At 34.9% G+C, this 21545-nt stretch overlaps 1 protein-coding gene across 1 annotated transcript in view; it reads right to left on the reverse strand.

The window, feature by feature from the left end:
* Window positions 1-20340, reverse strand: part of RAB21 (RAB21, member RAS oncogene family) — a 36046-nt gene extending 15706 nt beyond the window's left edge. The window contains exons 1-2 of the mRNA XM_031938948.1: window positions 20174-20340; window positions 2076-2135 (exon numbers count right to left, since the gene is read on the reverse strand). Of these exons, the coding sequence (XP_031794808.1) occupies window positions 2076-2135; window positions 20174-20338 (225 nt within the window). The 5' untranslated portion in view covers window positions 20339-20340. The remainder of the gene's footprint in view (window positions 1-2075; window positions 2136-20173) is intronic.
* Window positions 20341-21545: the final 1205 nt, after the last annotated feature.

Below are 21545 nucleotides of genomic sequence, written 5' to 3' on the forward strand. Positions count from 1 at the left end.
ATTAAAGCAATTAGAGTAGGTAATGAGGAAACCAAATTATCACTCTTTGCAGATGATATGATGATATACTTAGAGAACCCCAGAGAATCAACTAAAAATCTTTAGCAAAGTTGCAAGATACAAAATAAATAAATAAATAATACAAAATAAATCCACATAAGTCATCAGCATTTTTAGTTAAAATTTAGTTAAAATTGGAAATTAGTATGGCAGAAAATAAGCATAGACCCACATCTAACATCATATACCAAGATAAGGTGGAAAGAGGTTCATTATCTAGACATAAAGAATGGTACTATAAACAAATTAGAAGAACATAGGATAGTTTACCTATCAGATTTGTGGAGGAGGAAGGAATTTCTGACCAAAAGAACTAGAGATCATTACTGATCATAAAATAGATAATTTTGACTATATTAAGTTAAAAAGTTTTTATACAAACAAAACTAATGCAAACAAGATTAGAAGGAAAGCAATAAACTGGGAAAACATTTTTACATCCAAAGGATCTGATAAAGGCCTCCTTTCTAAAATAGATAGAGAATTGACTCAAATTTATAATAGTTCAAGTCATTTTCCAATTGATAAATAGTCAAAGGATATGAATAGACAACTTTCAGATGAAGAAATTGAAACCATTTGTAGCCACATGAAAAGGTGCTCCAAATCACTATTAATCAGAGAAATGCAAATGAAGACAATTCTGAGATACTACTACACACCTGTCAGATTGGCTAATATGATAGGAAAAGATAATGATGAATGTTGGAAGGGATGTGGGAAAACTGGGACTGATACATTGTTGGTGGAACTATGAACAGATCCAACCATTCTGGAGAGCAATTTGGAACTATGCTCAAAAAGTTATCAAACTGTGCATAGACCCTTTCTTTGATCCAGCAGTGTTACTACTGGGCTTATACCCCAAGGAGATACTAAAGAAGGGAAAGGGACCTGTATGTGCTAAAATGTTTGTGTCAGTCCTGTTTGTAGTGGCTAGAAGCTGGAAAATGAATGGATGCCCATCAATTGGAGAATGGTTGGGTAAATTGTGGTATATGAATGTTATGGAATATATAATACCCTACTGGGATTATATGCCAAAGAGATCCTAAAATAGGGAAAGGGACCCACATGTGCAAAAATGTTTGTGGCAGCCCTCTTTATAGCAGCAAGAAACTGGAAACTGAGACCATCAATTGGAGAATGGCTGAATAAAATTATGGCATATGAATGCTATGAAAAACTATTTTCTTTAAGAAACAACCAGCAGGATTTCAGAGAGGCTTGGATGAGAATGAGAAGCTACATGATGCTAAATGAAATGAGCAGAACCAGGAAATCATTATACACAGCCACAACTATACAACAATCAATTCTGAACACTCTTTGATATGAGATGATTCAAACCAGTTCCACTTGTGCCATCTGAAGAGAGCCATCTCACTCAGAGAGAGAACCATGGGAACAGAGTGTAGAACACAACATAGCATTCTCATTCTCTCTCTGTTATTTGCTTGCATTTTTTCTCAGTTTTTCTTTTTCTTCCTTCTTGATCTGATTTTTCTTGTGCAACAAGATAACTGTATATGTATACATATAAAATCTTTTTGGATGTAGTTTGGTTATTTAAACACATGCATTATTTCTAGAATTTCTTTTTAAAAACATTTTAAACATCCAAAGTAATTTTAATAGACTTTGAACAGTATTTGTATTAAGAAAATTCAATCCCTAGGCAATTCAGCGCAAACATGATTTTCCTTTTCCAGGGTCTCTTGGTCTTCTCTGATCTGTAGGCAGTGTAGATTGAATGTAAATCAACACATGTTAGGTTTACTTCTTTTTTCTATTTTTTCTCTCCCATGGTTTTTCCGTTTTGCTCTCATTTTTCTCTTCCAACATGATGCATAAAGCAATATGTATTAAAAATAAATTTTAAAAAATAAAAAACATTTTAAACTGAAAGAATTAACTTAATTAACAAATTTTTGGTTAATTCCCAATTTCCTAATTATTTAGACTAAACAATTTCAGAAACACCCAAATTTACCATATAAAAATAGTTAACTTACCCATATTGCAAGATTTACTCTTTTCCCACCAATGTTTAACTTCTTTGTTAAGAAAGATGCCTAGAAGAGAAATACATTTACACTATTATTGGGTTCTATATAGAAGAATATTATATCATGTCCATCTTTACACTAAGGAACATATAAATCATTAAAAACTGAAGGGAGAAAAATAAGTTTCAATTCAAGTTAGTGTACAACTACGGTTATCCCTTCTATACTGTAGCATCCCTTCTGGATCTAGAAAACTCAGGCAAAAATTTTTGGCCCTCCCTTCATATTAAAGAAGTCTGAATTTTTTTTTTTTTTATTGGATGTTTAAAGTACTTTATTGTAAAATGTGGGTTGATATACATTTAGCTTACGCATTTCTAAACCTTTTCTGTATCATCAGCTAGCCTTCACATGTATGTCTACAGCTTTCACAAAAATTCCCATTTAATTTATTATGTTAACCCATGCTATCTTGAAACAATGGGGAAAGTCACAGTGAAAAGGATATTGTACATTCAATGTGCCCTGTATTTAATGAACATAAAGCAATCTGGTCCCATCCTCAAGGAGGAACACAACAGAACACAAAGTATGACTATAAAATGAGACTTTACAACAGATTTTGATTAAAAATTCTACATAACCATTTATGAAGTCACAGAAGGAATTGCTTTATGTGGTAGTGAAGAGACTACCTACCCCCACCAGAGGAAAATCGTAGATACTTTTAAATATAAAATGTATATCAGAACATATGTCCAAAAGGGTTTTAGCCTTTCTAAGTCTTCATTTTGAATACTTTATTTATTTGAACAATATAGCCTTTGCAAAGTGTTGTAGAAAATGCCTATGGATCCAATTTATAGACCACAAAAAGACATTACTTTATAGACATTGCTTGCCTTTGATGAAAAACAACTTGATGATGAACTAAATTCATTAGACTTGGCTAGAGTCACAAATATATGTGTTTCTAATCTTAGTAATGTAAATAACTCCTTTCAAAAATTAAAGTCATAGTACCCACCCTTATCTTTATCCTATAAAACTTCTACCACCATTATTTCCCCCAAATCCTCCATAAATGACTCAATTGTACCTGACATTGTGTGCATGCCAATATAAAATGAGATTATATTTATCAGTTATCCTTTACTCTTACTACAAGACAAGACCTACTTTCCTGATCATACATCTTTCCAATGACTACCTTTATATTATTCTTATCTTGTACAGTTTTTGGTCAATAATATACTGCATCTTGATCATATCCATAATGTGCTACTCCATTGTCCTTTCGGAGCCTTTAATTTTCATTCTTCAGAAATGGCAGAATCATTCTATATCTCATAGTCACTTATAGTAACACAAGAAAAATATGATTGTTAAAAAATTGGGCCATGATTCAGGAAGAGATTTGGGCCATTAAAGGCCTCTTTGAGGCACTATATCTCAAAGACCATCCAACCCTTTCTCCCACTATTCAATTCTAGGATTAAGACATTATAAATTTGCAGTGCCTATTCAAAATATTTGTACTGATGGATTAATTATATAATTATCCATTCAAGTATACATGGTAATATAGAGAACTGCTCTTCTTTCTCTACTTGTTTTTTCCTGTATGTAATAGTTAAACTGAGCCCATGTATGACTACAATTCAAAGGGCCTAATACAATCACTACATTTTCATAAAAACAGGGGTCTATAAACTAGGGGGAAAAAATCCTCTCCCATTTAAACACTATGCTGTATGTTCTCTATAATATTGGCAAATATTTTTGGTAAGCATACGTATTATCATTACATTTTGAGACTGATCAAGACACTAATTAAAACTTTTTGTTTTAACATTTTCAAAGACTCTTATAATCTTCAGACATACATAGAAGACACTTTATAAGACAGGATTAAAAGTGACTAATATTTTGCTCTGCTGAATATTTTCTTAAAAAAACCATTAACAACATTGAGATAATGTACTTTCATCTTTCAGTCAATTGTATAACCCTAACAATTCTCTTTTCATGATTTTATCAAAGGATGCTTATGACAAGTGAGCAGAGTATTTTTTTTTTTTTTTTGCTGAGGCAATAGGGGTTAAGTGACTTGCCCAAGGTCACACAGCTAGTACGTGTTAAGTGTCTGAAACCAAATTTGAATTCAGGTCCTCCTGATTTCAGGGCTGGTTCTCTATCCACTGCACCACCTAGCTGCCCCAAATGAGCTGAGTATTCTTGCAAACATTTTATAGAGGCAGTTAAGTAACTATCCAGGTTGGTGGCTATTAATATTCTCTTGGTTAACGTTTTTACAAAGATGAGGTCCAGGGTTTATTTTTCCTGAAGCTTAGGGCCACCCCTTTCAGATACTTTGAGAATAAATTTCTTAACAGCTGTAAAATGTGTCACCTCTGGATAAACTGTTCCCACAAGAGATCTGTACAATCAAGCCACTCTTCCTGTATGTTTTTTCTTTCTTTTCTTTTCTTTTTAAGGATTTTTTTTCAATAAAGCTTTTTATTTTCAAAACATATACATAATTTTCAACATCCTTGCAAAACCTTGTGTTACAAACTTTTTTCTCATTCCCTTTCTCCCACCCCCTCCCCAGACAGCAAGTAATCCAATATGTTAAACATGTACGATTATTCTTCTATACATATTTCTATACTTGCGCTGCACAAGAAAATCGGTCTATATCTTTTTTCTTAACCCTATTTCAACTTTCTAATGCAGTATACCTGGAATTAGAATGTCATGATGGCTCAATCATGATTGAGCTTTCTTTTTTTTTTTTTTTAATACCCTTTTATTTACAGGATATATGCATAGGTAACTTTACAGCATTAACAATTGCCAAACCTCTTGTTCCAATTTTTCACCTCTTACCCCCCCACCCCCTCCCCTAGATGGCAGGATGACCAGTAGATGTTAAATATATTAAAATATAAATTAGATACAAATAAGTATACATGACCAAAATGTTATTTTGCTGTACAAAAGAATCAGACTCTGAAATATTGTACAATTAGCTTGTGAAGGAAATCAAAAAGTAGGTGTGCATAAATATAGGGATTGGAGAATTCAATGTAATGGTTTTAGTCATCTCCCAGAGTTCTTTTTCTGGGCATAGCTGGTTCAGTTCATTACTGCTCCATTGGAAATGATTTGGTTGATCTCGTTGCTGAGGATGGCCTGGTCCATCAGAACTGGTCATCATATAGTATTGTTGTTGAAGTATATAATGATCTCCTGGTCCTGCTCATTTCACTCAGCATCAGTTCGGGTAAGTCTCTCCAGGCCTTTCTGAAATCATCCTGTTGGTCATTTCTTACAGAACAGTAATATTCCATAATATTCATATACCACAATTTATTCAGCCATTCTCCAACTGATGGACATCCATTCAGTTTCCAGTTTTTAGCCACTACAAAAGGGCTGCCACAAACATTCGTGGCACATACAGGTCCCTTTCCTTCTTTATAGATCTCTTTGGGATATAATCCCAGTAGTAACACTGCTGGATCAAAGGGTATGCACAGTTTGATAACTTTTTGGGCATAGTTCCAAACTACTCTCCAAAATGGTTGGATTCGTTCACAACTCCACCAACAATGCACATGATTGAGCTTTCTAAAAGATGCTACTGAAATTGTCTATGGCTTTTACCATTTCCAATTTCATTTCTCAATTACCAAATCTCAATGGTCCTTTTTTCATCCTCTTTCACAAAATTTAAAGAGTTTTCAGAAGCTACATTGTCCAGCTTATACATGAATCTCCTCTACAACATAACCAGTAAGTGGCTAGAGTCTATAGTTGAAGAACTCAAGAGAATCACTATCTCCCAAAATAACCAACTTTAAAAAGCTCCATACAATTTTATTCTGACCTCCTCTAACTCTTATAATTGATCATTCTATCCCTGAATTTTTGGAGAAGACTTTACAGATGAAATACAAGGTAACAAGGATGAGGTCCCAGGGTAGCTAAAATGAGTTAGCAAACAAAGCCTGAAATATAGATAAGATTATAATACTCTCTGAGGGAAGTAGGGAAGGGATACAAAGGTATTTTCTCATCCTAAAGTAAGCCTTTTGTTCAAGTGGACTTTTGAAAACAATCCCACCCCTGCTGGAGATCTTTGGAAACTCCATCTTTCTGTATACAATCAGAAAACCAAGTAATGAGGTCACCTAAAAAGGCTCAAGGCCTATGCCATCATTGCTCAATCCCTTTTAGGGGTTAGCCCACCTCGGTGTGCTGCCTCATGATGGTTTTCCTTTCACCTCCTTCCCCCATGCTTCATGATCTTTCTCCTTGTTATAGCTAACTCTTTTAGGATGCTAAATGCCTTTATGGTTAGCCCACTAGTCAATCCATTGCAAACCCCTTTCTGTGGTTAGTCTGCTAAAACTCCTCTATGGATTTAGTCTGCCAGTCAATGGCATACTCTCACCTCACAGTATATATTCCCTTTATCCTGGTTAATTGTGAATTCCCTACAGATGTCTTCCATTGTTAATTGTTAAAATCCCTTTCCTCACTAATTGTAATATGCTTTTTATTTCTATCCTGAATCTATTTCATATTTATTACTCCTGGTATCCTGGTCTTCTACCTCTTCATTTTGTCCACAACCTTTTCTTGTAGTAAATAAATGTACCTTTGGGGAAAGAGAAAAGCATTGTAAATTCTTCCTATCTGCCTTAAGCCTTTTGCCTCACATTTCAAATCAGGAATTGCTACTTGGACCCCCCCCCCATCAACACAATGATGGGACTTCGACCTGCATTTTCTTGCTTTGTTATTTCTACCCCACCATTTTTGTGGATCTATTACAGACTTCTGAAATGATCACATTTCAACAAGACCGCAGAAATACAGAAAACACAATAAACTATGGTTTAATGGTTTCTATGCATTAAAGACTTATTGTTTCCAGAGTGTATTGCTAAGGAGAATTAACGTTTAAGATAATTTCCTTATTTTCAAGGTTAAAGTCTAGGGAGAAGACATCAATATAAATCATATAATACTCTGTATATAAAATAATAGGAAATGAGTTACCAAATCTAGAGTAGTCAAGAAGATCTGAATTGAAATCTGACCTTACTTCCCTTCCCACTTATATGATCCTGGCAAGTCACTTTGTTTGCTTCCGTTTCCTAATCCATAAAATGACCTGGCAAAGGAAATAATAAACTACTATCTTAACCTTTGCCTAGAAAACTCCAAAAGGGGTCACAATGAATCAGATATAATTGAAACAAATAAATAACAACAAAATATAACTTGTGAAGACACTGATCATTTTGATCTTTAGACTGAAACAAAAGTATCCTCTGGACATCACAGATCTATCCAGATTATTCCTAAAATATATCAACCATAACAAAAAATTTCTGGCTCCTTGAACAAGTTATATTTTTCAGTAAGAAACAACAATAAATTCCTAAGATTTCTTGCTTAAATCTAAAATATTTTTTAAACAATAAGGCCTTTTCATTTCTTTAAAAAAAAAAAGAAAAATCTATCAATTGATCAGTCTATTATTGTCACTTAATTTTATAACAATTATAATACATATAAATAAAACTATCAACCTAGCCAGAGAGCACATACCACATTCTATAGCCAATCGTTATTGCCAGAGATAAAGTAAATCCTAGTTCTCAAGAACCAATATTGGTTACTATAATTAAATGGAGTTTAACAACCTTTTAATGTTACCATTTGTTGGAATCCTTACAAAAGTGTTAATTCATTAGAGTTGATAGAGACAATAATTATCTAATTTAGCATGGTATTTAGCAAATTCTGTAACTCACTAATATATTTAAGTACTCATTGGAGTTCACAAGTATGGGAGATTCACAAAGTTAACTTTGTAACTTTGTGAATTCACATATCCCTTAATCCCGCTGTCGGAGGAGGAGTCAACCTTTTACACCCAGCATAAATAGAGCTTCAGTGAGCCAGTCAGGTCAGTTCTCCAGAAGCCCTCTCTTGGAGATATGACAGATTCATTCCATCTTCCACCTTTGTGCTGGCTGGAAGCTGAAGGAGCAGAGGAAAAGAACTAGCGGCAAGAGCTCTTGGAACCAAGGAGAGAGAAGGCCTCCATAAAACTAGCCCAGCCCCCAAGTGAAGGAGATAAGATTTTGGAAGAGACAATAAAAGACTGTACTTTAATCCCTGGCTGCATTTGGGGTAATTATTGATCTGAACTGAAAACTAAGGCTGCCTCCAGAAAACCTCCCCAAGAAACCTGCTCCCCCAGAGTGAACCATTACATTATTTTAAAGAAGAACACCACAACCATTACTATGGTCATTATCTTCTTCTGATCAATAAATTGATCAGATAACTGATCAATAACTAATTGTTTATTTCACTCTGTAGCAATTCATTATTCTTTCTATATTTTAACCATTTCTAAAGAAAAACACTTTATGCGTTCTCCAAATTACAGGCATCCACATCATTTATTCCTTTTGGTGATTTTTTTTTTTTTTTTGGTTTTGTTTTTGCTCTCACAAAAGGATTGTTATAAATACCATGAGATAAACTAAAGGTGAAATGACTCATGATATGATTTTGCTTCCCTATGGTGTCCCAAGTCTCCTCTTGTACCTAGATACGATCCAACCTTGATTCCTCAGCTCACCCATCTTTTACCAACTCATTTGATACTTACTTTATGTTTTATTACAAATGTTAACTTTTAAATACATTGCTCCTTCCCAAGAATATCTTAAAATTGTCTTTCGCTTTTTTTTGATAAGTGCTACTGGCATAACAATGTCCTGAAATACTAACTGCTTAAGAAATGACTAACCCAACAATGTATATGTATTTATCTCAGATCCACAATGTATACCTGAAAAGAATCTAAGAGAAATTATTTTACATGTACTGATTAAATTCACTATTTAAAAACCTTATAATTAATCCTTTCATTAACAAACATTAACCAAGTTTTAAGGGTCTAAAGTACAATTCTATGCTAAAAATATTTCTGAAATATTTTTAGCAAATGATTAAGTTGTGTTATATGAACTTGAAGGAATATTAGTATGCTGTACGAAATGAGGACATAGATTATTTATGAATCATTAAGTATATTTATCTTATAATACCAACACTGCAAGCAATTTTGAAGATTTTTACAAACTGATAATGTACCAGAACAATTTATACAATGAAAATATTGTAAAGGATAACATTGAAAGTTCTAAGAGTTATGATCGCTGCTGAAACACTAATAAAGAGCAGCAGATGTAGGATACAGAATGGAACATGTATATTTTTGTATACAGCCAATGATGGATTTGTTTTGCTTGACTTATGGTAATTGTTAGAAGAAATTTGTTTTTTTCTCTCTTTTCTTTCAGTAAGAGTGATGAGTAAGTAGAGAGAAAATAAACTTGTTTATTTTTTTAAAATGCTACAGATATGAATACTGTATATCCTTTTAGATGAGGTCACTGTATTTTTAATTTAGCTTAACGGTTTTACTTTGTTATAAGAGATCTCTGAAGAGGAAAAGGAAGAATGTGTAAATGTGTTGTAAAAACAAAATACATCAATAAAACTTCAAAAAATAAAGTGAATGATTCTTTTATCTGCTTTCTAAATTGTGGTTTTTGTAGGTGCAATTTCTTGCACCTATAAATCTTGCCCTGCATAATTTATAACATATTATCTCTTTTACTTCTTTTCTCTTCTTCTATAACTCTGGAACACCCAGCCTGGACCCCTAAGAATTCCAAAAAAGGAAGGAAGAAATGGGATTCAGGTAGAGAATCAGAGCTACCTTCAAGTACTCAAAGGGCTGTTATGGTGAAGGAAAAGACCTGTTCTGCCTTGCCCTAGTTTATGCCTTCTTATCCTGTCTAATGTTTGGCCATCTTTCCACATATCCACCATATAAATTTACCCAAAGTGATAGAAATTTTCTGGTTCCTTTAACTTCTCCTTAAATATTTTTAAATTGTGCAACCACCAACATAGATTTTTTCCCATATACATGCAATCAGAACCAGTTTTCTAAACATCCTATTTTCAGTGTCAGATATATTTCCACACAAAGCACACTGGTTTTGAGGTAGCAGAGTCTAGGTGTGTTAGTTCTACCTCTAAACAGAAAGTTCACGATTAACTGACATAGCTTTGGAGAGCCTAGTATTTCTTCTTTGGCACACTGAGCTAACAAATGGCAGTATGATTTGGTCTTATGAGAGTAGTTTCAAGGTAGGTTGAAGTATTTCAAATAATATTCATCTGCTGGAGACACATTTCCCTGCCCTCAAGGAATTTATAAATCTAGTTGGGAAAAGGCCATACAAATAAATAACATACAAAACCAAGCATAAAATATATAATTACAAAGGGCTATATGAAGATTCCAGGAGGGGGAAGATTATTTTCAATCAAGGCTTGAAGAACAGGAAGGATTTCAAAAGAGAGAGACAAAGGAATGAATGCTAGGAATTTGAGAATACAGTGAGAGGGAAAGGCAAAATGGGCTTTGGAAATACTAAATAGTATAATTGGAAAAATATATCTTATATGTAAGAGGGACAACTAAGAAATAAAATCAGAGTTAGACTGTGAAAGAGAGAATCAAGTCAAACTCTGGATTTTATTAAGTAAACAACAAAAATAAGTGAAAATTATTGTGCAAGAAAGGGATAAATATAAAAGAAGTTATGCATTTTTTTAAAAAAGTTAATTACATATGACTATGAGAATAAATTGTAATAATAAAAATGTAGAGGAACAAGGATCAGCTCATCAAGAGGTAATTTAATTGCAATATTCTATATGAAATGGAATGAAACCAAGGCAAGATAATAGCAGAGGAAATAGAAAAGGAAGATTAGATACACTATGGATCTGAGGATTATTGGACTTTCCGAAAACTATGATGAAAACAAGAGCCTAGATACTATTTTACAAGAAATCATCAAAGAGAACTGCCCAGATGTAATAGAATCAGAAGGTAAAATAGGCATTGAAAGAATTCATCGAACACCTTCTGAAAGAAACCCTAAAATAAAAACCCCAAGGAATATTGTGGCCAAATTTCAGAACTATCAGATTAAGGAAAAAATTTTACAAGCAGCCAAAAAAAAAAAAACCAATTTAAATACCGAGGTACCACAATAAGGATCACCCAAGATCTGGCTGCCTCTACATTAAAGGAAAGAAGGGCCTGGAATATGATATTCCGAAAGGCACAAGAACTTGGGATGCAGCCAAGAATAAACTACCCAGCTAAGCTGAGCATTTTCTTCCAGGGAAGAAGATGGACATTTAATGAAACAAATGAATTCCATTTGTTTCTGAAGAAAAAACCAGAACTAAACAAAAAATTTGATCTCCAACCATAGAACTCAAGGGATGCAGAAAAGGTAAAAATAACTCTTGAAAATTATATTTCTGTTGTGGATATACAAAAAGAATACATGTATAATTTGATTGTACTGATATAACATAAAAAAGGGAAGTAGATATGGAAAAGGGATGATGGCAGAATAAGGTGGGAAGGAGGGATAAAAAGAGGGAAACCACATCCCACAAAGAGGCTAAGGAAACTTATCATATCTGAGGGAATTTAGAGAGGGGGAGGAACATTGTGTGAATCTTACTCTCATCAGAGTTGGCTCAAAGAAAAAATAATTGACATTTGTTTTAGAGAAAATTCTCTCTCGCCTCATTAAAAATGGGGAGAGGAAAAGGGAAAAGAAAAAGAGTAATAAGGGAAGGAAGGGGAAAAGATTCAAAGGGGGAGGGAGGGATTATAAAGAGGGTAAGCATCGTGATACAAGTGGGGTACATAAGTTCAAAAAGGGGAAAGAGGGTTGGGGGAGGCAAGAAAAAGTAAAGCATAATCTGGGGTTATTAGGATGGCAGGAAATACAGATTTAGTAATTCTAACCATAAATGTGAATGGGATGAACTCCCCACAAAGAGAAGGCAGATAGTAGACTGGATCAAAAGTCAGAACCCTACAATATGTTGTTTACAAGAAACACATTTAAAGCAGGGAGATACATATAGAGTAAAGGTAAAAGGCTGGAGCAAAATCTATTATGCTTCAGGTGAAGTCAAAAAAGGAGGTAGCCATCCTTATCTCAGATCAAGCAAAAGCAAAAATTGATCTAATTAAAAGAGATAAGGAAGGTAACTACATCCTGCTAAAGGGTAGCATAAACAACGAAGCAATATCAATATTAAACATATATGCACCAAGTGGTATGGCACTCAACTTCCTAAAGGAGAAGTTAAGAGAGTTGCAAGAAGAAATAGACAACAAAACTGTAATAGTAGGAGATCTCAACCTTGCACTCTCAGAATTAGACAAATCAAACCACAAAACAAATAAGAAAGAAATTAAAGAAGTAAATAGAATATTAGAAAAATTAGGTATGTTAGATCTTTGGAGAAAATTGAATGGAGATAGAAAGGAATATACTTTCTTCTCAGCAGTTCATGGAACCTATTCAAAACTGACCATATATTAGGACATAAAGACCTCAAAATTAAATGCAAGAAAGCAGAAATAGTAAATGCTTTCTTTTCAGATCATGATGCAATAAAAACTACATTCAACAAAAAAGTTAGGGGGAAATAGACCAAAAAGTAATTGGAAACTAAACAATCTCATCTTAAAGAATGATTGGGTGAAGCAGCAAATTATAGATACAATTAATAATTTCATTCAAGATAATGACAATGATGAGACATCATACCAAAATTTGTGGGATGCAGCCAAAGCGGTAATAAGAGGGAATTTTATATCCTTAGAGGCTTACTTGAATAAAACAGAGAAAGAAAAGATTAATGAATTGGGCTTGCAACTAAAAAAACTAAAAAAAGACCAAATTAAAAACCCCCAATCAAATACTAAATTGGAAATTCTAAAATTAAAAGGAGAAATTAAAAATATTGAAAGTAAAAAAACTATTGAACTAATTAATAAAACTAAGAGTTGGTTCTATGAAAAAGCCAATAAAATAGATAAGCCTTTGGTAAATCTGATTAGAAAAAGGAGGGAGGAAAATGAAATTAGTAGTCTTAAAAATGAAAAGGGAGAACTTTCCACCAATGAAGAGGAAATTAGAGAAATAATAAGGAGTTATTTTGCTCAACTTTATGCCAATAAATTTGATAACCTAAGTGAAATGGATGACTACCTCCAAAAATATAGACCTCCCAGACTAACAGAGGAGGAAGTAAATTGCTTGAATAGTCCCATTTCAGAAAAAGAAATAGAACAGGCAATTAAACAACTCCTTAAGAAAAAATCCCCAGGACCAGATGGATTTATATGTGAATTTTACCAAACACTTAAAGAACAATTGGCCCCAATGCTATATAAATTATTTGATAAAATAGGGAATGAAGGAGTCCTACCAAATTCCTTCTATGACACAGACATGGTACTGATACCTAAACCAGGTAGGTTGAAAACAGAGAAAGAACATTATAGACCAATCTCCCTAATGAATATTGATGCTAAAATCTTAAATAAGATATTAGCAAAAAGACTACAGAAAATCATCTCCAAGATAATACACTATGATCAAGTAGGATTTATACCAGGAATGCAGGGCTGGTTCAATATTAGGAAAACTATCAATATAATTGGCCATGTTAATAACCAAATTAACAAAAACCATATGATCATCTCAATAGATGCAGAAAAAGCATTTGATAAAATCCAACATCCATTCCTATTAAAAACACTTGAGAGTATAGGAATAAATGGACTTTTCCTTAAAATAATCAGCAGCATCTATTTAAAACCATCAGTAAGCATCATATGTAATGGAGACAAACTGCAACCATTCCCAATAAGATCTGGAGTGAAACAAGGTTGCCCACTATCACCAGCTACTATTTAATATTGTATTAGAAACGCTAGCTTTGGCAATAAGAGCTGAGAAAGAGATTAAAGGAATAAGAATAGGCAATGAGGAAACCAAATTATCACTCTTTGCCAATGACATGATGGTATATTTAGAGAACCCCAGAGATTCTACTAAAAAGTTATTAGAAATAATCCACAACTTTAGCAAAGTTGCTGGTTATAAAATAAACCCACATAAGTCATCAGCATTCTTATATATCACTAACAAAATCCAACAGTCAGAGTTACAAAGAGAAATTCCATTTAAAGTAACTACTGATAATATAAAATATTTAGGAATCTATCTGCCAAGGGAAAATCAGAAACTTTATGAGCAAAATTACAGACCACTTTTCACACAAATTAAGTCTGATCTAACCAATTGGAAAAATATTAAATGCTCTTGGATAGGGCGAGCAAATATAATAAAGATGACAATATTACCTAAACTAATCTATTTATTTAGCGCTATACCAATCAGACTCCCAAAAAACTATTTTAATGACCTAGAAAAAATAACAACAAAATTCATATGGAAGGGCAAAAGGTCAAGAATTTCAAGGGAATTAATGAAAAGAAAATCAAATGAAGGTGGCTTAGCTGTACCAGATCTAAAATTATATTATAGAGCAGCAGTTACCAAAACCATTTGGTATTGGCTAAGGAATAGATTAGTTGATCAGTGGAATAGGTTAGGTTCAAGGGATAAAATAGTCAACAAATATAGCAACCTAGTCTTTGACAAACCCAAAGACCCCAGCTTTTGGGATAAGAACTTACTGTTTGATAAAAATTGCTGGGAAAATTGGAAACTAATATGGCAGAAACTAGGCATTGATCCATACTTAACGCCGTACACCAAGATAAGGTCAAAATGGGTTCATGACCTAGGCATAAAGAATGAAATTATTAATAAATTAGAGGAACACAGGATAGTTTACCTCTCAGACCTGTGGAAGGGGAAGGTCTTTATGACCAAAGCAGAACTAGAGATCATTACTGATCACAAAATAGAAAATTTCGATTATACCAAACTGAAAAGTTTTTGTACAAACAAAACTAATGCAGACAAGATTAGAAGGGAAGCAATAAACTGGGAAAATATTTTTACAGTCAAAGGTTCTGATAAAGGCCTCATTTCCAAAATATATAGAGAATTAACTCTAATTTATAAAAAATCAAGCCATTCTCCAATTGAAAAATGGTCAAAGGATATGAACAGACAATTCTCAGATGAAGAAATTGAAACTATTTCTAGTCATATGAAAAGATGCTCCAAGTCATTATTAATCAGAGAAATGCAAATTAAGACAACTCTAAGATACCACTACACACCTGTCAGATTGGCTAAGATGACAGGAAAAAATAATGATGATTGTTGGAGGGGATGTGGGAAAACTGGGACATTGATTCATTGTTGGTGGAGTTGTGAACGAATCCAACCATTTTGGAGAGTAGTTTGGAACTATGCTCAAAAAGTTATCAAACTGTGCATACCCTTTGATCCAGCAGTGTTACTACTGGGATTATATCCCAAAGAGATTATAAAGAAGGGAAAGGGACCTGTATGTTCACGAATGTTTGTGGCAGCCCTTTCTGTAATGGCTAGAAACTGGAAACTGAATGGATGTCCATCAGTTGGAGAATGGCTGAATAAATTGTGGTATATGAATATTATGGAATATTACTGTTCTGTAAGAAATGACCAACAGGATGATTTCAGAAAGGCCTGGAGAGACTTACACGAACTGATGCTGAGTGAAATGAGCAGGACCAGGAGATCATTATATACTTCAACCAATACTATATGATGACCAGTTCTGATGGACCTGGCCATCCTCAGCAACGAGATCAACCAAATCATTTCCAATGGAGCAGTAATGAACTGAACCAGCTACGGCCAGAGAAAGAACTCTAGGAGGTGACTAAAAACCATTACATTGAATTCCCAATCCCTATATTTATGCCCACCTGCATTTTTGATTCCTTCACAAGCTAATTGTACAATATTTCAGAGTCTGATTCTTTTTATACAGCAAAATAATGTTTTGGTCATGTATACTTATTGTGTAGCTAATTTATATTTTAATGTATTTAACATCTACTGGTCATCCTGCCATCTAGGGGAGGGGGTAGGGGGTAAGAGGTGAAAAATTGGAACAAGAGGTTTGGCAATTGTTAATGCTGTAAAGTTACCCATGCATATAACCTGTAAATAAAAGGCTATTAAATTAAAAAAAAAAAAAAATAGATACACTATGGAGAGAAAAGTCAATAGAACGTAGCAGATAAATGTATTTTTATTTTTCTTCACCCACTATAACCAAAGTTAATTTCAAGATATCTTGCCTCTTGACCAGCTAATCTTTGTTCCTCTACATTTTTATTATTATAATTTACTCTCACAGAATGGTCACATCTAGCAAACAAGAGTTTGCTACCTGTGCTTAATTTCTGGTCAGGATCTAAACAGTTTAAAAAGCAAAATCTTTCGAATTCTTCAAATGACCAAAAAGTACTAAACAAATATTCTACCATAAGGAAACACAAAACAAAACAAACAAAAAACCTATACCATTAATTCAATTAAGTGACTGCCGGGTCTTCTTTTGAGCAAGATCAAACTTAGTCCTAAAATTATTCAAACTTTCCATGTCTCCAATTTTTTACTTGCTAAAACACAAACATAAAGATGTCATCTCATTTTTTTTTTTTAATGTTAGTGAGTTTTTTGACCTCAAGGGATATGGATTCTTTTTCCTAAAGTATATAATAAATATTTTAATCCTAGGTTATTCCATCATGTCATCCCATAATTTCTTCAAAGGACCAGCCTGGGCCTCATCCAATTCCTTCAACATTCCCTGGGCACAAATTCTCCTCTTTTGGAGAGAGGGATAGGGTGATATGGAAGAAAGTGAAGATGAAAAGCCACAAGATATGGTCTAGATTGCCCAGGAGCTATACCTGTATCCACAGAATGGTTGCTATATGCTGTAGCATATCTCTACCCATTATATCTCTTTCTTGTCCTGGGCCACAAAGAACAGCTAACTTAGCAATCAAAAGGACAGAGAGCCAAACAAAGTAATCTCTGTGAATGCCTTTAACAAGGAATCTTTGGACACCCTCAAAACATGTATTGTCACACTTACTTGCCCTAGTTTGTAAAGGTAGCAAAATTATATTTAGACTTCTAAAAGTTGATTAACTTCAAACTGGTTATCCCAGTTCAAAATATCAAATCCAAACTTTCTAGGTTACATTTAACCTAATTTAATGTAACATTAGGTTACATTAACCTGAATCTAGCTGGGAAACTGCAGAATCAGTTCCTAGATCTTAACTTGCAAGCTTGCTCTGAGGATGTCTATCAACTCATTTAGAAAATGGATATTTTTAAATTTTTTCCTTAGGACCACAAGGAAAGAGGAAGAAAGAAAAGGGTTTTGATCCAAACCAGGAGTTTAGAACTCCTGGTGCAAAAATGCTATCCACTTCAAAAGAAAAACATCAACTTAATTTTATTAGCTTGGAGTTGCCTAGAACTCTGAGAGATTAAGCGAATCCCAATTTTACAAATGAAAAAATTAACACTCACAAGTTGTATCTGACAAGTTGTATCTAAAGTCAAGGAAGATCAAATTCAAATCCAGCTTCACACACTAGTTATGTGACCCTAGTCAAGTCAAGCAACTTCTCTCAGTCTCCATTTCCTCAGATGTAAAAATATCACCTATCTCCCAAATTGTTATGAGAATCATTCAAGACAAAATTTGTAAAAGTTTTCAGCAGAATGCCTGGTACCCAATAGATGCTTAATAACTACTGCCTGCCATCCAATCCCATGCAAAGGCAGGACTAAGAATCCTAACCTTCTGAATTATAATCTAGTACTCATTCCACAGTATCAAATTTATCCTCTATTTGTAAATCAAAAGTATATGGATTTTCTGTACACAACCTCAATTAAAAGATCCAAGAGTTTTAGAAAATTTCTTCGTTTTATACTGGGACTTTCCTATGTCACACAATACCACAGAACTTAATCCAATACTCAAATTTTACCATTTAAAACAATGACATCTTTTTAGATTATGGTGCTCTTAAAAAAACAGAAATTTGAAGTCTAGGTCAAAACAATCCAACACAAAAATGTCCCAATATATTACTAGATCTTATATGTATACATACATATATACATATATGTACATATATAAAATATTTTTTAAACATAAATTCTGAAACAAGATACTCTCAACTGGAGTTTCACCTAGATTAAAACACATCTCCACAGGTTTTAATTAGTTAAAGTTGGAAATCTCCAACTTCTCTCAATCCTTACATAGCCTAATGGTATCACTGGATACCATTAACCAGAAACACATGGTCACCATCTCCTGACTGGTTTAAATATTTAGTGGATGGTAGGGGCAGTTAAAATCAAAGTACCATTATTTTATGTTCAATAATGGAAGTCAAATGTTCGAAATAACTTAGAAACTTCAAAACGTCTATGTTCACATTAGAACAGCAAGAAGGTATGTTTTAAGTATCATTCAAAATATAAGTTTACATTATAGGTCTGTTTAATGGGCTATTTCTGTAGTCCTTGATTCTTATTTATCTTACAGTTTAGTGACCTGTGCATAAGATTCTTATTTGTTAAATTGTTAAAATTTTAATTTCTTTAGTACATAATGACTCTTGCAAGAGTAAATATATTAAAATATACCGCTACCAAAAATTCACTTTTAGCCCACTTCTCTTTTTACCTGTGTCATTAAAGAGCCGCTATCTGCCAGAATTCAGATTATTTCAAGTACATTAGAGATTTAGAATTTTTGAAACAAACATGAATCACCTACAATGGAAAAATTAAGACTCTCTAATATGTGGGTAATGTGAAATACACACATACACCCCCACCCATACACAATTACTGAAGATTTATGACAGCAATAATGGCTAGTATTTTATCTATTCCATCTTGCAGATGAAGAAATTTAAGACCAGGAAAGTTAAATTGCCCAAGTTACTTGGTAAGGTCTACACCAAGCCTTCCTAGGGGAGGGGGAGGAAAGCTATATACTTTTACCTCCACTTCCCCACTAATGTTTACTCTATAATTCAATGAAATGCACTTTTACCATATAAAGTAACACAGAAGAACATATAAAATAAGTTACAGTTCTAAGTTTCTTAATTTTAGAGAGTAACTGTATTAAGTTTCTATCTGGCTAGCTTCATAACCCTGACACAAGCAACAAATGAAACTATCAGGTCATTTCCAGAGTCCAGTTCTGCCATTAGGAATATAAGACAGGAGGAACAAAATGGAACTTGCATAAATACTTAGTCATCACCAAGCTATTAAGTTAGATGTCAATTTCACACAACCAGGAACCAATCCAAGTCCCTTATTTCAGAAAGCCAAAACATTTCACTCCTAAGACATTCACTACCCAACCGCAGTCAATACTTAGCTAATTGCATAAGATCTCTCCCAATAGAATATTCTTACTGAGGGCAGAGGCTTTTGCTTCTTTGAATCTCCACAGAACCTGGCAGCAGGTGCTTAAAGAAACTATTTGCCACAAAAAGTAAGTTTAATAAATGCTTTTCTCTATCTTGAACATAATAAAGACATTATCTCACAGAAATTAATTAATAAAGGTTTCATCTATCTGACACAGAATAAGCACTGAGTAAAGGCTTTATCTATCTAGCCAACAGTTAAGTATTTTTAGCAGATACTTCAATTATCCCGCATATAAACCCTTAGGTCTCTATGCCACAAGGCAAAACTCTATGACTTTCTCAATCTAGCTGCACATAGTAAAAGCTTGAATGTTTTATCTAGCAAGCACCTAGTAAACACTATTACCAACTGTCTCCAAAGCCGTGGAACACCTTCTAACTTTCAAAGATTTTGGAGACACCTCAAAAACGCTTGTTCACTACAGACCGACACGACCTAAGAAAAGGAGACGCGCTGCTGAAAAAGGGTAGAGGGGAGACACGCATGACAAGAGAGAACAAGGGGCAAGTGTGCTCCGAGGCGGCCTCGGCCTAAGCGTGGCGAGGCCGCAAAGGGGTTATCTCCGGCGCCCCAAGGTGACAGGGCGGCCTGCGGCGGGGCGCGGTCCCTGCCCCGCCTCCCCGGGGCCCCGGGGCGCACCTGCAGGGTGGTGATGTGCTTGTCGTTGAACTTGTTTTCGCAGTAGCGCAGCACCAGCGACGTCTTCCCCACGCAGCCCTCGCCCAGTAGCACCACTTTGAACGAGTAGGCTCGGCCGCTGCTCGCTCCGGCCCCGGCCGCCGCCGCCGCCGCCACAGCCGCCATCCTGCCCGCCCGCCCGCCGCCCTCCGAGCAGAGCCGACCTCCCAGAGCAGCCCCTACGGCGCCTTCACATCAGAGGCCGGCCCCGCAGCCGCCTGTGGGCTCAGGCCGGGCCCTGTCGACAGCAACAACTATGATAGCGACAACACCGGGCCCCCACGGGCAAACAGGACTTCCAGCGCCAAGGAAAGGTCCGAAAAGAGACGGCGCTCCACGTCAGAAGCCAAGGAGGAAAAGCGCTTCCACTACAACTGCCTCTAATGGCGTCTTCTTCCTCCTACGTCACGCGCAGTGTTCAGGTGACGCGATGGGGCGGGTTTATGGGAGTAGCCCGGAAGAGCTCCACCAACGACCGCTGGGGGACTGGATGAGACTCTAATGACGTCTGCTTAGTGTGGGGCACTATGCCCCAGCTCTAATTTCTGGGCCTTTGCTCTAGCCTTCTCTTAGGCCAGGAATGTACTTCCTCTAACTCATCTATATATATGTGTGTGTACATACATGTATATACATGTATATGTATATACACATATTGTGTACATGTATGTATGCAAAACTTATGTTTATATATACTCAATAAAGGTAATGAGTCTCATAGAAAAAAAAAACATTCCTTTAATAAAGGAAATGAACATTTATTAAGAGTCTTTTATTTGCCTTGTTCTGTGCTATGTGCTAGCGCCTAAAATCTGGTACTGTTATAGGAAGGAGGATTGGGGAAAGCTGCTTGAAAAGGTAAATTTAAGCTGAGATCAAGCTTTTCCGGTAAAAACACTAAGAGAAAAAAAAAAAGAACCTATTTTTCCTCCTTTTCCCCCTTCGAATGGAATAAACTGAATGAAGACCTCTTCTAAGGATGTGGCCTTGATCTATGCCTTCAGCTTATTCCCTAATTGTGACCTGAGACTACAGTAACAAGTTGTGCGATAGCTAAAAATGCAGGCGTAGGGGCAGCTAGGTGCAGTGGATTGAGCACCAGCCCTGAAGTCAGGAGGACCTGAGTTCAAATGTGGTCTCAGACACTTAACACTTCCTAGCTGTATGATCCTGGGCAAGTCACTTAACCCCAATTGCCTCAGCAAAAAAAGTTTTTGAAAATGCAGGTTTTTAGATTATCTTAGATAAACATTCCTCCCCTGTCCCCCCTCCCACTTTTCATTAGCATTTAAGTACCTAATAAGGTTGTTGTTGACTAATATTCTTTGTCTCT

The sequence above is a fragment of the Sarcophilus harrisii genome, chromosome 5 (genome assembly GCF_902635505.1).
Source record: "Sarcophilus harrisii chromosome 5, mSarHar1.11, whole genome shotgun sequence".
Lineage (NCBI taxonomy): Eukaryota > Metazoa > Chordata > Mammalia > Dasyuromorphia > Dasyuridae > Sarcophilus > Sarcophilus harrisii.